The following is a 16,628-nucleotide window of genomic DNA, read 5'->3' as shown; positions in this document are numbered from 1 at the left end:
CTGTTGAATCCCTGAGAACATTGGCTTTTGCCCAAGCAAAGGCAGACCTAAAGACTTGTGGATGAATATGAATAAGCCACATTCAAAATCCCAGAATGAGCTGCAAAATTCTTACTCTTCACTAATCAATTTCATCATTTTTTGAAGGGTTTGAGAGTTAGCAGCCATCCAAATTATCACAAATATGTAAATAGAGGCTGCCTGCTTAAGTCTAAAGATACTGACTCACATCAGCTAAACCCACATCTAAGCAGACTTTGGCATTATGTTTCTCAAATAGGAGCCTACAACGTTGCATAGCAAATTGTATTTAAAAATGAGAGAACTTTCAAAAGCAGTTCATGACGATCCAGCAACTGGCCTCTGCTGTTCAATGAGGGGGAAAACTCTTACTTTGGGATGTACTTAAACTAGCTTTTTAAATTCTGGCTACTCTGCGTGATCAGTAAGGGCTCTCATCCTGTGGGCTCAGAAACTTTACAGGAATGAGGCAAATCAATGAACCTACAAGCAGCCTCCTCTGTGAGCGTGCATTCCACTCTTATGCTACCTATTCTGAAGATATTTGGAGGAAGCCAAAGAAATGGTGGTAATCACTAATGGGAAGACAGAATTATTTCCACATGTATTTGTGCAGCAAGAAAAATAATGATTCCAATATGTTCTACCAGCAGTTCTTCTGAAGAAGCAGAAACAGAAAAAGGCATGCTAAAAGAAAAATATTCTCCCTCACATGCACCGTATGAATCACTTCTACAAAAGGGTTATGCAAACAGTTTGAAAATACTCTTCCAAATCTTAAAGTATGAGATTCGGCAACTTATGCCTGAAAAAGTATTTTGAATAATTTCCATTGCAGTTTAAAACATTCTCAGCATGTACGTGAAGCTAGAAAGCAGCAGCTCACAAATCCGGATTTTAAAAAAGGTAGCCCCAAACACAGAGTAAGCATCCGGAACGTTATCTGCAAAGCTAAGTATGTCGTGAGGGCTACTGAATGAGGCTTTCCACGTGGAACCTTTTTGCTTATTCACAAAATGTCCTGGGAATGGAGTGAGCAAGTGCTGGTGCCTACCACTTGAAATCCTTCCAATTCTACCTATTTTCCCCTTTTTTCCACAGAAATATGTTGAGATGGAACTGCCAAGGATTAATTATGTTACCATTCTAATAGATTTATCTTCATCTGTACAAATGTCATTTTAGATAGTAATACTGAATACAGCTGCTTAAAGTTTTTTTTCTCAATTGTATAAATTTATATAATTTAAATTTATTTAAACTTATTTAAATTAAAATAAATTTATTCTATTTAATATAGAATATAAATTTATTTATTCTATATTAAATTTAATATAGTATTAAGTACAAATATTTATTTTATTTATATTAAATTTAAATGTATATGTGTATACATTATTTAAAATTCTTTCCTCAAATGTGATTTTGAGGGTTGTTGTTTTTTCTCTTTTAATTCTTCATTGAGAGTTAGCAGCCATCCAAATTATCACAAATATGTAAATAGAGGCTGCCTGCTTAAGTCTAAAAATATTGACTCACATCAGCTAAACCCACATCTAAGCAAACTTCGGCATTTCGTTTCTCAAATAGGAGCCTACAAAATTGCATAGCAAATTGTATTTATGTTCATGCTAGCTTTTTGTTCTTTATTTCTTCATAGTCTTGTCTTGCAAAATAATAATAAAACAACTAAAAGGAAGAAAAGTGAAATAGCACACATTTGCCCATTACTGAACCTTATAAACTATCTGCACTGACAAAGGAATACATCCCACTAATCTCAGAGAACTTAGTGCTAAGAAAATATAATTAGAATTGCACTATTCATCAACTATTCATCAGAAGTTGGGATGATTAATTTCTATTGTAGTAGGGAAAACGTAAAAGGAGTTCATCTAAACCAGAGACCAGGACACATTACATTGAAGCACAAATTGATTTATTATTTACACTATTCCAGATTAAAAAGGCATACTCCATTGCTTTTCAGCAAACACAAGCTAGACCTTGAGATTTTTAAAGGCCTTACCACTCAATGTAAGATTAAAGATAGACATTCTGGGCGTCAGTGAACTGAAATGGACTGGAATGGGCCACTTCACATCAAATGACCACCAGATCTACTAATGTGGACAAGAGGACCACAGAAGAAATGGAGTAGCCTTCATAATTAATAGTAAAGTGGCTAAAGCAGTGCTTGGATACAATCCAAAAAACGATAGAATGATCTCAATTCGAATTCAGGGCAAGCCATCTAACATCACAGTGATCCAAATATATGCCCCAACCACAGATGCTGAAGAAGCTGAAGTAGAGCAGTTCTATGAGGATCTGCAGCACCTACTGGACAACACGCCTAAAAGAGATGTTATTTTCATCACAGGAGACTGGAATGCTAAGGTGGGCAGTCAAATGACACCTGGAATTACAGGTAAGCATGGCCTGAGTGAACAAAACGAAGCAGGACATAGGCTGATAGAATTTTGCCAAGAAAACTCAATGTGCATAACAAACACTCTCTTCCAGCAACCTAAGAGACGGCTTTATACATGGACTTCCCCAGATGGACAACACCGAAATCAGATTGACTACATCCTTTGCAGCCAAAGGTGGCGGACATCTATACAGTCGGTAATAACAAGACCTGGAGCTGACTGTAGTTCAGATCACGAACTTCTTCTTGCACAATTTAGGATCAGACTAAAGAGATTAGGGAAGACCCACAGATCAGCTAGATATGAGCTCACTAATATTCCTAAGGAATATGCAGTGGAGGTGAAGAACAGATTTAAGGGACTGGACTTAGTAGATAGGGTCCCAGAAGAACTATGGACAGAAGTCCGCAACATTGTTCAGGAGGCGGCAACAAAATACATCCCAAGGAAAGAGAAAACCAAGAAGGCAAAATGGCTGTCTGCTGAGACACTAGAAGTAGCCCAAGAAAGCAAAAGGCAACAGTGATAGGGGGAGATATGCCCAATTAAATGCAAAATTCCAGAAGTTAGCCAGAAGAGATAAGGAATTATTTTTAAACAAGCAATGCGTGCAAGTGGAAGAAGACAATAGAATAGGAAGGACAAGAGACCTCTTCCAGAAAATTAGAAACATTGGAGGTAAATTCCAGGCCAAAATGGGTATGATCAAAAACAAAGATGGCAAGGACCTAACAGAAGAAGAGATCAAGAAAAGGTGGCAAGAATATACGGAAGACCTGTATAGGAAGAATAACAATATTGGGGATAGCTTTGACGGTGTGGTCAGTGAGCTAGAGCCAGACATCCTGAAGAGTGAGGTTGAATGGGCCTTGAGAAGCATTGCTAATAACAAGGCAGCAGGAGACGACAGCATCCCAGCTGAACTGTTCAAAATCTTGCAAGATGATGCTGTCAAGGTAATGCATGCTATATGCCAGCAAATTTGGAAAACACAAGAATGGCCATCAGATTGGAAAAAATCAACTTATATCCCCATACCAAAAAAGGGAAACACTAAAGAATGTTCAAACTATCGAACAGTGGCACTCATTTCACATGCCAGTAAGGTAATGCTCAAGATCCTGCAAGGTAGACTTCAGCAACTCATGGAGCGAGAATTGCCAGATGTACAAGCTGGGTTTAGAAAAGGCAGAGGAACTACGGACCAAATTGCCAATATCCGCTGGATAATGGAAAAAGCCAGGGAGTTTCAGAAAAACATCTATTTCTGTTTTATTGACTATTCTAAAGCCTTTGACTGTGTGGACCATAACAAATTGTGGCAAGTTCTTAGTGGTATGGGGATACCACGTCATCTTGTCTGCCTCCTGAGAAATCTGTATAACGACCAAGTAGCAACAGTAAGAACAGACCACGGAACAACGGACTGGTTTCAGATTGGGAAAGGAGTACGGCAGGGCTGTATACTCTCACCCTACCTATTCAACTTGTACGCAGAACACATCATGCGACATGCTGGGCTTGAGGAATCCAAGGCTGGGGTTAAAATTGCTGGAAGAAACATCAACAATCTCAGATATGCAGATGATACCACTTTGATGGCTGAAAGCGAAGAGGAACTGAGGAGCCTTATGATGAAGGTGAAAGAAAGTGCAAAAGCTGGCTTGCAGCTAAACCTCAAAAAAACCAAGATTATGGCAACCAGCTTGATCGATAACTGGCAAATAGAGGGAGAAAATGTAGAAGCAGTGAAAGACCTTGTATTTCTAGGTGCGAAGATTACTGCAGATGCTGACTGCAGTCAGGAAATCAGAAGATGCTTAATCCTTGGGAGAAGAGCAATGACAAATCTCGATAAAATAGTTAAGAGCAGAGACATCACACTGACAACAAAGGTCCGCATAGTTAAAGCAATGGTGTTCCCCGTAGTAACATATGGCTGCGAGAGCTGGACCATAAGGAAGGCTGAGAGAAGGAAGATCGATGCTTTTGAACTGTGGTGTTGGAGGAAAATTCTGAGAGTGCCTTGGACTGCAAGAAGATCAAACCAGTCCATACTCCAGGAAATAAAGCCAGACTGCTCACTTGAGGGAACAATATTAAAGGCAAAACTGAAATACTTTGGCCACATAATGAGAAGACAGGACACCCTGGAGAAGATGCTGATGCTAGGGAGAGTGGAGGGCAAAAGGAAGAGGGGCCGACCAAGGGCAAGGTGGATGGATGATATTCTAGAGGTGACGGATTCGTCCCTGGGGGAGCTGGGGGTGTTGACGACCGACAGGAAGCTCTGGCGTGGGCTGGTCCATGAAGTCACGAAGAGTCGGAAGCGACTAAACGAATAAACAACAACCACTCAATGAATTATGTTAGAAGTACTTCATGTTCATTACCTCCATAATTCTTTCAACATTGTCCATCTAAGAAATGGGCAGGAGCCATGTCAAGAAAATAAGGATATACCTAGGAGTATTTACATTGCATTGTCTGTCTTCTGTACCAGAGTATTCAACTTTTCTGACATCAAAGGTCCTACTTCAACTTTGAGTGACTTGCAGGGCTATATTAGCCAAAATTAGGAAGTGGAGTCAAGCCAAGAAATCATTTTTATTTCATTGCATTTTCAGTTAATCAATATATAACATAGTTCACATGACAATTACTAGTTTTATATTTAATCATTTAATAGTATGAAGTACTACAACTTGGTACCTTTTGGAGGACTCTGGGAATCTCATGTGACCTTAGGACTCACCTCTATCCCATGAATGTTAAAATGGTATTCTCAGGAGTGTATGTACTGTAGATGGAGCAAATGAGCAATTGCACAACAATATCATCAAGGTTTGTATTAAACACCTATTTATATTTCAAATGTCTGCTACATTGGGAGAAAACAGAAAAGCACTTAGGTCCAACCTTTTCCATGTTGACTCAGGAAAGAAACCCAAGTGTTTAAGCAAGTGTACTCTGCTTAAAGCATCCACACATTTTCAATCTTACTCAAGCACCTGACAAAACAGACCACAGTCTTTAAAACCACTTTATTACTTTTACAGAAATGGCTACAATGTGCTCATTCTAAATACAATTAATAATCCATATTAGACACAGTACCTAGATTTACACAGCATAAGTTATGAACTATGATTTGTAAACCACAATGGCTGTATTATGAAAGCTAAGCCAACCTATGATTTGTCTATAGTTAAACCAAAACAGAAGAAATTAGATTATATCCTGGGATGCAAAAATCTAGCAGGCAAATTACTTCTAAGGAACAGTTTCCAACAGAAGTGACCCTATAAGATTTTGCAGCAAAAGCAACTATCTTGCAGCCGTTTAGACTAATCTACTTATTACAGTAAATTACATCTCATGGACTGTGATAATGTCAGTTAATGCAACTCTGATTTGATTAGTCTTTCAGACTAAACCAAGACTTGGTTTTCCTTCCAAGAAACACGCATAAGATTGCATTAATAATCTTTCTGGCCCTGCTGTTAAGGCAATAAATCTAGTATATTATATCAACCATCGATTTACTAAAGTAGGGCGACCAGATCTGAGGTGCAACAATTAGCAAGACCACTAAACAGCAGCAAAGGGATTCAGAAAGCAAACCTCTGCTGGTCTACTCTATTTTACAGCTCAGACCGGGGAGTCCTACCTAAAAAAGAAGGCAGGCACCGGAATTTCCAGTAACTTTTCATCAGCCAGGGTGCAGTGCCAGTTTCAAAGCGGATTTTGATTCACGCTTGCCCTCTGAGAGAGAGAGGATGCTTTGAGGCCGGAACTAAGGGTAGAAAAACAAGGCAGCCGGACGCAGCTGCCCGTCGCGCCTGAATACCACCCCCGCTTCCTTCCCACAGAGGCGCCGATCGAGTCGCGCTCGGAATTCAGGCCCAGCGCAGGCGCTCTTGGTCCCGCCTCTCGCCGGGGCGGGGTTCCTGCAGGCCCGCCTCGATTTCTTTGTGTCCGGCAGCTGGGGCGGTGTGGAAGCGTCGAGGGTTCCCGAGCTCCGCTGCGAAGGGCGGTTTCTTCCCCAGCTACAGCCGTCGCTGCCGGCCGTGCCTTGACTCTTCGCCTTTCGCGTCGCCTGAGGTCGCCATGTCGCTGGGTTCCAGCCCGGACGCGGGTTTCTCCAGTGAGGAGCTGCTGACCCTCCGCTTTCCGTTGCACCGCGCCTGCCGCGACGGAGACGTACCCGCCTTGTGCGCTTTGCTTCAGAGCGCGCCCCGCGAAAGCTTAGCAGCCGAGGACTCCTTCTACGGGTGGACGCCCATCCACTGGGCCGCGCATTTCGGAAAGGTACCGGGGGTGAGGGAGAAGAAGGGCGCGCAGCAAGGCGAGAGAGAGAAAGCGCGCGCACCGCGCTCGAGGCAACTCGCCTCGTGGGATAGTTCGAGGAAGGGAGCTCGCGGCTGCCTCCGGGGCTTGGCGAAAGCGCGCCGCCGCCGCCGCCATCTTAAAGGGGTTCTGCCGCCTTACTGGCCTCGGTGGGGTCGGTGGAGAAACGGGCGAGTAGAGCCGCCATTCTGGGCGCGCATCCCGACTGTGGTCTGTCTGTCATTTTTGCCAGCAAAACCCGGGGCGGGGGAAATAGAGGCATCTAATTCTCCAGGTGCAAAAGCGCACTCTCGGAGGAAGAAAGAGTCCAGTGATGAAGGGGAGTGTGCGCTTTGCTGGGGGCATGTTGCAGTTTTCCATCTTTATTATTTTTTCCTTTTATGCCCGGGGCTATGCTTCCGAAGTGTTGGGTTGCTAACTCCCTTACCTGTATTCGGATTTGGGAAATTAAGAATAAGGAACATGTCCACGGTCACTTTGCATAAAGTGGTTATTCTGGGAGGAACTTCGAAGGAGCAGGGAATGAGGTGGAATTAACCTTTTCAGGATTTTAATCCCGGTACCTATGAATGTGTGATTTTTCCAAGTATTTCTTTACACTTAAGGCCTTAGGAAGCACTCAGGTTTTATCCTTTTTCTTAATCTTTTGAAGGGACTAATAAAATACAAATATTGCCTATATGAGGGTTGCCTCATTTGATACTCTCCATTAGGGACGTTCCCTCATCATCAGCTTGTTAGAATGGTTTTTGTTCTTTCTAGTGTAGTAGGAATTTTGCTCTTTTTAAAATAACAATTGGATATCTGTTCCACATCCTCACGGTACTATTTGGGATTCTGCTGCCATGTTACACAGTATTAAATCTCAGAATTAGGGATAATTAAGTACCTTGGTGGCCTCCTGAGGTTCCCCTCCAAGATCCACTAGTAGGAGCTCCAGCAAACATACTTTCATCTCCCTCCTCAACCCCTTCAGCATTCTGCATCTCCAGTTTCTTGTAATGTTTTCTGAAAACGTTGCTATTGTGCAATTACATTGTCATATTTATTTATTGCTTTTCCAGAAAAAAACCCTTTTTAAAGTATGGGCCAAAGAGCAGGGTAATGTCTCGTTATTGGTAATGGGAGGAATGCCCTTTTGTGGAAATAACTTTATCAAGAAAGGAAGATAGAGTTGGTTATAGAAAACAGTGGAAAAATACAGGCTTTTAGTGGAGCTGTGATAGGAATGCTGTCGTCCAAGCCAACAAAAAACAAATGCAATAAGGATAAGAATTACTGCCTTTTGGATTCATTCCAGCTCTTAGACAGTGATTATCTTTGGACATTACAATTATCTGTACAGTATGTCCATTGTTTGAAACTCCAAATCAGATGGTGCCACCACTTATATCAGGAGCAGGCCATCTGTGGTTCCTAGGCTTCAAGTTGTCTCTTTCCCAGCCTTGTGACCAGGATGGCTGAAAAGTAACAGCCCAGTTTTCTGCATGTTGAGATGGAGAATATATGAGAATAATAATTTATTAAACTTGCATGCTGCCCAACTCTCAACAACTCTGGGCAGCTCACAACAATCAAGGAAATTACAATAAAATTAATAAAATATTAAGAAATAAAGGTAAAATATGGCAAGCTTAATGTGGCCCTTTGCTACTCAGTGGCTGACTTTTGTGTTCAACGGTTTTTTTGTTCCCCACATTTGCTGACTTCCACAAAGTTAGGAAAAGAAAAAGATGGCCAATGTACACAGGTCATAAAAGCCAAGAAGTGCTTTGAGTGTGGGACTGGGGCAATCCTTCTCTATCTTATTATTAAACAAGGCAGCATCTTTGTGTTTTATTTTCAGATGTGTTCCATCATGATATGTAACTCTTACTCCTGTAGATTAACCCAAGGATATTTTACATTAAGGTGGTGGTTGTTTTTTTTGGTAGTCTGTTTTTTGTATAAGGCTGAATTGGTTCCAGCTGGATTAGGAAGGGAAATAAAAAGGTACTTCTCCTGATAGTTTATGGAATTATGATAGAACCAATTTGGAAATGGGAGTCCCTGAGTTCTAGTCCCGTTTTATACCCAAAGCCAGCTGGATGACCTTGAGCAAGTCAGTCTCTGTCAGCCCTAGGAAGGAGGAGGCAAGGGCAAACCACTTCTGAAAATCTTGCCAAGAAAACTGCAGGGACTTGCCCAGGCAGTCTCTAGGAGTCAACAGTGATCCAAAGGCACCCACCCACCAAAACCCTGCCCTATTGAATTATAGCTTCCTTTCCTGGTACCAGGTATACTAAATATGACCTTAAGTTCAGAACTATGACCAACCTATTCCCTTCCTTTTCTCTGCCCAAAAGAATAACATACTAATCTACCCTTTGGCAGTTTTATTGTCAAAGTCTTACCCATGAATCTTAGCCAAAGTTCTTTTAACTGTACATGAGTTGGAGAAACCAATGGGGAAGGAGGTTAAGAGTGTTCCCCCAGCATTTATTTATTTATTCAAATTTCTATCGCTGCCCATCTCCTTGCACTTCTCATTGTTTGTTCTTGGTAGGGCACCTGGGATTAGGTGGAGTTTTATTTTGAGTTATTGTTAATGAGCTTTTGTATAGCTGTGAACACTTCATTTTTATTCTGGTTATTTGCTTATGGCAACAGTTCAGTTGTAAGGGACGTTCAGATTGCAGCTGAGTCTCCTTGTCCTGTCTTTGGCATCAACAATTGTGAATAATGGATTGAAGGTTAAACTAATTAATTGTCATATTTTATCCATTAAGTCCTTTAGTTGTGTGTGATTTTGTGTTCTGCCTCAGTTGTCCAATGTATATATTGTGGTAAAAATATATTAATGTCTTTGCTGCAATTAAACACTGCAAAATTATCAACCAACATTTCAATTATATTTTTGTCCTTTACCTTAAATGCATAACAAAGACAAAGTTTTCTTTCAAACTGTGATTACCTAAAGAAGCACTAAATTGACTTACATTTCATTAAATATTTAAAAATTATAGATTATTTATAAATGCATTCAGCTCTGTGGTTTCCTTTTATTTACTGTCCAGTTTGTTCAAGCATAGTTTGGTTAGGATATTATTTTTAAGCTTATTGTTCCTGCCCATAGTCTGAAGACACATTACATAACAACTTTGATGAAATTAAGGGAGTCTTTCTCCAATCAGTGACACATTTTTCAGACTCATCCTTAACCAAAGGAAAGATGGAATATATCATTTAATTGATTTAGTGATATTGTGTCCTTGTTTATTTTAATTAAATTCTTTATTCTGATCATTTCTCTGTTAAGAGAAATATGCTTGAATAAATCAGTTGTGACTAGAGCAACAATCTGCTTAATTTAAATTTTATACTGTAACTACTTGTTTAGATACTTTTCACACACACACACACGGAGCCAATAGTTTAATCTGTCAATATAAATAACTCAAGTCATTTTTCTGTCCCTGAGTTACTGTAGCCTGTAGTTTCTTTAATTTTTGTAATGTTTGCTTATTCATCACATTTGTTGCCTTCTGCAGGCTTGCCTCAAATCCTAAATCCGAGGATGGGAATGGGAAATTTTTGAATGGCAAATGAACATAAATGTTTTGTGGGTGTCTGAAGGTTACAGACTAGGTGAAGGGCATCACAGATGTGGATGAGACTGAATGTTTAACAGATTTCATTTTTTAAATGATTATTGCCTAATGTGTGGCTTATTCTGCAGTTTTCATATACACTTTTCTATGTTTCTTCCCTCAATTTTTTTCCTCCATTGTCAGTTTTCAGCAATCATGCTCAAAGAGGGCTATAAAGAGACAGCTTGGGCCACTTGTTGCTCACTCTGTATAGGGTTATAAGCTGTACAGTATCCAGTGCTTGTAGCTACTGTGACCAGAAGAGCTTTCTTTTTAAACATATTTAGAAACACATAAACAGCTTTAATTGGTAGGAATATTATTCTAAAGACACATGTTTAATAGATTTGACTGTGACGGTGAGGGGAAAAAATCATTTTCTTACAGTTGCAATCAAAATTATTCAACCCCCATTGCAAATCAGGTTGATTGTCAGAATGTACAGACTTTCAGCTGTTTCCAATGAACAGATCAAACAAAAGCAATTGAAATAGCTCAACACAACAAATGCTTCAACTGGTGTCCCCAAAGTCAACTGAAAATACAACTTATCATGACTTCTCCAGTCTCAAAATTATTCAACCCCCTGAATAAAATCTATCACAACAGCACACATACAGTATGCAAAACAGGTGTTGTCTCAAGCACACCTGATGCAACTAATCAAGGGCTTCATTAGTTGCACCAGGTGTGCTTGAGCTGGAACACATGAAATACCTGAAGTGGCTAGGAGTTTGTTGAGTGTCACGTTTGACTGCATGTTAGAAATACATTATGGCTAAGTCAAAAGAATGGTCCAAAAAGGTAAGAGAAGAGATCATTGCCCTTCACAAACAAGGAACAGGATACAAAAAGATAGCGAAGGCACTGAAGATTCCTATAGACACTGTTGGAAGCACAGTTCGCAAGTTCAAAGTTCAAGGAACAGTGGTGACACTACCTGGACGACAGAAAAAGGAAGCCGTCAATGGCTGCAACCAGATTTCTGAGAAGGCAGGTTGGGAGAAACCCTTGAGTGACTGCAAAAGACCTGCAGCAAGACTTGGTGGCAACAGGCACTGAGGTTTCAGTGAGCGCAGTAAGGCATGTACTAAACACAGAAGGTTTCCATGCCAGAACTCCAAGACGTACACAACTACTGACCCAAAAGCACCAGAAAAGTCAGCTCCAATATGCTCAAAATCATATGAAGCCACAGAAGTTTTGGGATTCTGTTCTGTGGAGCAATGAAACAAAACTGGACCTTTTCAGCCCGATGGATCAGCGGTATGTCTGGAGGAAGAAGAAAGAAGCATATGCTGAAAAGAACACTCTGCCTACAGTAATGCATGGTGGTGGCTCGGTGATGCTCTGGGGCTGCTTTGCAGCCTCTGGCACTGGAAACCTGCAGCGTGTGGATGGCAAGATGGATTTGTTGAAGTATCAGGAAATCCTAGGAGAAAACATCATGCTGTCAGTAAGGAAGCTGAAGCTTGGGTGTCATTGGACCTTCCAACAGGACAATGATCCCAAGCATACCTCAAATTCCACTAAGGCCTGGATGCAGAAGAAGTCCTGGAAGATTCTACAGTGGCCATCACAGTCACCTGACTTGAACCCCAAAGAAAATCTCTGGTGGGATTTGAAGAAGGCGATTGCAGCATGCAAACCCAAGAATATTACTGAACCATTGCTCATGAGGAATGGGATAAGATTCCTCAGGTACACTGCCAGAAGCTGGTGTCTGGCTATGCATCTCGTTTGCAGCAGGTCATAACAGCAAAAGGGTGCTCTACTAAGTCCTGAAGATGCTTGCCATGAAGGGGTTGAATAATTTTGAGACTGGAGAAGTCATGATAAGTTGCATTTTCAGTTGTCTTTGGGGACACCAGTTGAAGCATTTGTTGTGTTGAGCTATTTCAATTGCTTTTGTTTGATTTGTTCATTGCAAACAGCGAAAGTCTGTACATTTTGACAATCAACCTGATTTGCAATGGGGGTTGAATAATTTCGATTACAACTGTGTATAGAAAACAACACATTTTTCTAAAGTTTTTTTCCAAAATCAGTTTATTAAAACAAGTTATCAAAGGATTTTATTTTAAACATTAAATAATCAGAACTAGAACTAAACATTTAAATCAAGACTGGTTTATCTTTAAATAATTATATTAAATGCACAACATCATTTTCTAGAGAGACAGAATGGGGAAATGGGATGGGGAAGTCTGCTTATTATGGTCCAAAAGAAAAGTTTAATTCTGCTTCAATTCCTTGTAATATCTTAAAACAATTAGGAACCTTTGAGGTCCTACAGCCACAAGCATGAAGGCCTTCTGGTATGACCCTGCTCTCCATGGTCTTGTCTTGCCACTTCCCTGATTATGTGAGTGATATTTGCCACATTTCCATCTTGGGTGCTGGGGAGTGCAGTTCTATAATTAAAGGATTTGTGTCTTTGGATCAGGCAGGTATGGAGAATGGTCTCCAAGTTTTCTTGATGCACAGAAAAAGAGGAAGATTGTCTTGATAACTTAATAAGGAGATTACTCTCAATGCAGCAGGGCATCCTGGCATTACTCAACTCTCCAGCCTTGAGGCTGAATTCAGTTCCACACCTCTGTCTTGGTAGAATACTGTATATAATTACCTAGCATCTCAAGCAGGGTTATTTTAGGAAATTGTGATATACAGCATTTTATTTTGCTTGTATAAATACAGTCAATGGCTGTCTGCTAATAGTCTGTGTTCTTTGAATTTATCTCATGGTAGTGATTGCTACATTTTGTAGTGAATTCTCTAAGTTTTAATTCTATAATTTTGCCCTGTGCTGAATTTCTCTAAATTCATTTCCATTCATCACCTTTTTCAGTAAGTTAAAGATATCATCAGCTTAACTCATAGAGGAATTGCTGCACACCTTTGATAAATTTGCTTTTCCCTTTCTCCATGTTTTCCAGCCCTACGGTGTCCTCCTTGAGATGCAGATTGTAGCATAGGTCTGTGCAGTGGCATTACAGTTTTGTTGTCATATCTGGATGTACAAGAGGAATTTCTGCATAAACCTTCAGGGCAGGGTTTTCTTTGGATTATGCTAAAACTAAAGAAACATGCATTTCTCCTTTTGGCAGGTATAATTTGAGAGCAATAGGCAGGAATATTAAAAGAGAAAAAAATAGAATGAGACTGTTGCCTTTAACTCCTCTTAAATGACTTGAATGACATGAAAGCAAACATTTACAGATATAATGGCTAGGAACAAGATGTCTTCCTAGCCGTTGTCTCCGGGTATTCAGCAGTCCTCCATCCATTGCGGTTAACTTTTGCCTGGGGGCGGAAAAGAGATACTTTGCCTCTCCACCCATGTCTGGTATATGTGGAGGAGGTGAGTGGAAATATTAATTGTACTGGGCTTTGGAAATGTTGAAAGCAATAAGAATATCTCCTGCTGCATTTGGGTGTCTTCTGAAGTTGGAATAAAAGAAAAGTTTCCTTCAGACACTCTTTTGAAAGGTTCAAGAGTAACACATTCTGTGAGAATTGCAGACTGGCTGTAAAACCAGCTGAAAAGTGTTTTGATGTTGATTTGATATAACTTTTAAATGAATAAGTGCAAAACATATTTGTGTAGATATTGCTGCAGTTAGGCTTTAGGATATGATTTCACATTTGCTAAAATATTACGGTTCTTTTGATGGCTCAGTAATTTATTCCAGTTAAAATGGGTGCAGTGTTTGAAACGCATTGCTTTTTTAAAGCCTTGGTGCAATATCCAGAGTTCCCCCAGAAATTGCCATCAAATTGTAATTTTTAATAACTGAAAGGGTAAATGTGTTACTAAGTACATAAATATCAAATGATATAAACATGAATTTTCAACTATGCATCTCTGATACATAGTACTCAGAGCTAGGGATTCCTGTTACGATCATAGTACTTGACAGGCTCTCTCCCCCTTCAATGGTTAATGTTAAAATCTGGAAAGCTGGCATGTTGCAGATGGAAATACCAAATTCTGGCATCTTCATTTCCATTTTTGAGGTAGATGGTTATGGTCATAAAATGTCTTACATCAGATTATTTAGCAACATTGAAACAAAGCTAATAATGCCAATAATTCTTGTCATATTAGCCTATTTTGGATTATGCTAATTGTATATTTGATTGAAACTAAAAACACCTACTTGCATTTCTCCTATTATATAGTTTTTGTGAATTAAGATTTGAAAGTGATTTATAACCTTTATAAGGAGAAAAGTGGGATGCTGCTGCCTTTAATTCTTAGTGACCTTGCATGACATGAATGCAAACATTCATAGATACAGTTGCTAAGCAACCAGAAATCTTTCTAGCAATTGTGTTTAGGTAGATGACAAACCTCAATACAAAAAGCCATCATCCTCTTCCTTTTTGGGGCACACAGCATTATACAAAGTGCAGAAACAGAGTAAGTAGTAGAAAGCAAAATACATTGGAGGAAGGAAATAAGAAAAAAAGAGATCTAACTAAATCTAGTTTACATTGACTCCATTCACTACTGCTTTCTTGGTATATGACATGAGAAAAACTAGAATGCATAAAGGTACTTCAGATCTCTTTTGGAAATATGGAAAACATGAAGGGTCATTTCATCATGCTTGGTGGACTTGTAGAAAAGCTAGAAAATTTGGGGTTCAAATACATATAGCAGTATGTTCAGTTATTCAACTGAAACCAGAACTTTTCTTGCTGGGACTAATGAACCGACAATTAGAAAAGGCTTATGGAAGATTGTTTTTGTACATGGTAACTGCAGCGCGATTATTATATACACAAAGATGGAAAGACTCTGAAATACCCACAATGGAGGAATACTTGGTGAAGATGACAAAATTTGCAGAGATCACAAAATTGACTTGCTTGATTAGGGAAAAAACAATAACTGCATTTATCAGTGACTGGAAACCCTTTATGGACTTTTTGGTGAAAATGGAAGGAAATGAATGTGATTTATGGGTTTGATTATTAGAAAGGGTAGAATATGGAAAGAAGGTAGCCACAATGTAATCTTAGAGAGAAAGGATAAAATACAAATGCATTTATAACTGCTGTGGAAGATTGGAAGCCATTCTTTTATATCCTTTTTTCTCTTTTCTTTTTCATTCTTTTCTGTCTCTTTTCTTTTTATTTACTTATCACTTTACTTTTTAATTTTTTATTCTGTAAAAATTTCTTCAATAAAAATTAATCCATTCACTGGTGCTTTCTTTTTTCCTTTCATCTTTTTTTATTTTATTTTCTCTTTGTTCTTTTTATTAAATAAATAAAGCAAAGCACATGTGTGCATACAACACATTTAAGTGTACCTTTTAATCCTTGCAAACCTTCTGTGCTTGCACAAATATAGTGCTTCATACATTTATGTCTTCAAACTTCTTTCTTCTCCCTGTTTAAGCATCTCATCAAAATGAAGGTTTGTGATTCAATCCTCATTCTTTCTATGGTCTCTGTGCATTCAATCCGCAGTCCATTTATTATTGACCCTATATAGTCTTGTTTTGCTACCTTCACTTCTTAGGTAATTCCTTCCCATTACACTCAACTGTTAACATTTCTCCTGACATACACAATTTTCACCTGTATAACAGAATGGGCACTTCCCAAATTTTGCTAATTGCCACCTTTTATACCCATGTGATCCTGATGCTACCAAAGACCTTGCTGGGCAGTTAACATCTCTATATATGGTAGGTTTTTTTTTTTAATTTACTCTTGTTACTGTTCCTTTGGAAGAATGCTGCTATTGTTCCATATACAATCTTCAGGCATAGAAACAGCCTTTGTATACATAGCCACTCCATAAGCAAATCACATTCATATTTTAACATTTCTCCATTTAGACTAGCTACATTTGCAGCCTTCAACATTAGAAAACATGATATAGTTTTTCTTTGACATTAACGTATCCATTTCAATTCCACTCGTACACATATCACTGTGATTCCTATTCAGATCTCTAAAGTCCCCCTTGCTTCAGTTTCATCCCAAATTGTGAGAGAGTATCGAGATGGAAGGTGGCCAACCAGCGTAGCCCTGGAAGGGAGGAGGGAGTGAGAAAGAAACTGAAGATTGTCCCACCTTGATTCTTTTCGGTATAAGAGGGAAGAGAGAATCTCTGTCAGGCATTCAAAATTCTATTATTATACCCTATGTCAATAAAGTAGAGTTCTAGTAA

General features: G+C 39.4%; 1 protein-coding gene across 1 annotated transcript in view; it reads left to right on the top strand.

The window, feature by feature from the left end:
- Nucleotides 1-6,428: 6,428 nt before the first annotated feature.
- The window catches only part of ANKRD10 (ankyrin repeat domain 10), a 34,519-nt gene continuing 24,319 nt past the window's right edge, over nt 6,429-16,628 (top strand). Inside the window, exon 1 of the mRNA XM_063304853.1 lies at nt 6,429-6,767. Coding sequence (XP_063160923.1) covers nt 6,567-6,767 — 201 coding nt within the window. The 5' untranslated portion in view covers nt 6,429-6,566. The remainder of the gene's footprint in view (nt 6,768-16,628) is intronic.

The sequence above is a fragment of the Candoia aspera genome, chromosome 5, assembly GCF_035149785.1.
Source record: "Candoia aspera isolate rCanAsp1 chromosome 5, rCanAsp1.hap2, whole genome shotgun sequence".
Lineage (NCBI taxonomy): Eukaryota > Metazoa > Chordata > Lepidosauria > Squamata > Boidae > Candoia > Candoia aspera.
Note: the sequence above shows the minus strand (reverse complement) of the source record. Positions and strands in the feature narration are given on the sequence as shown.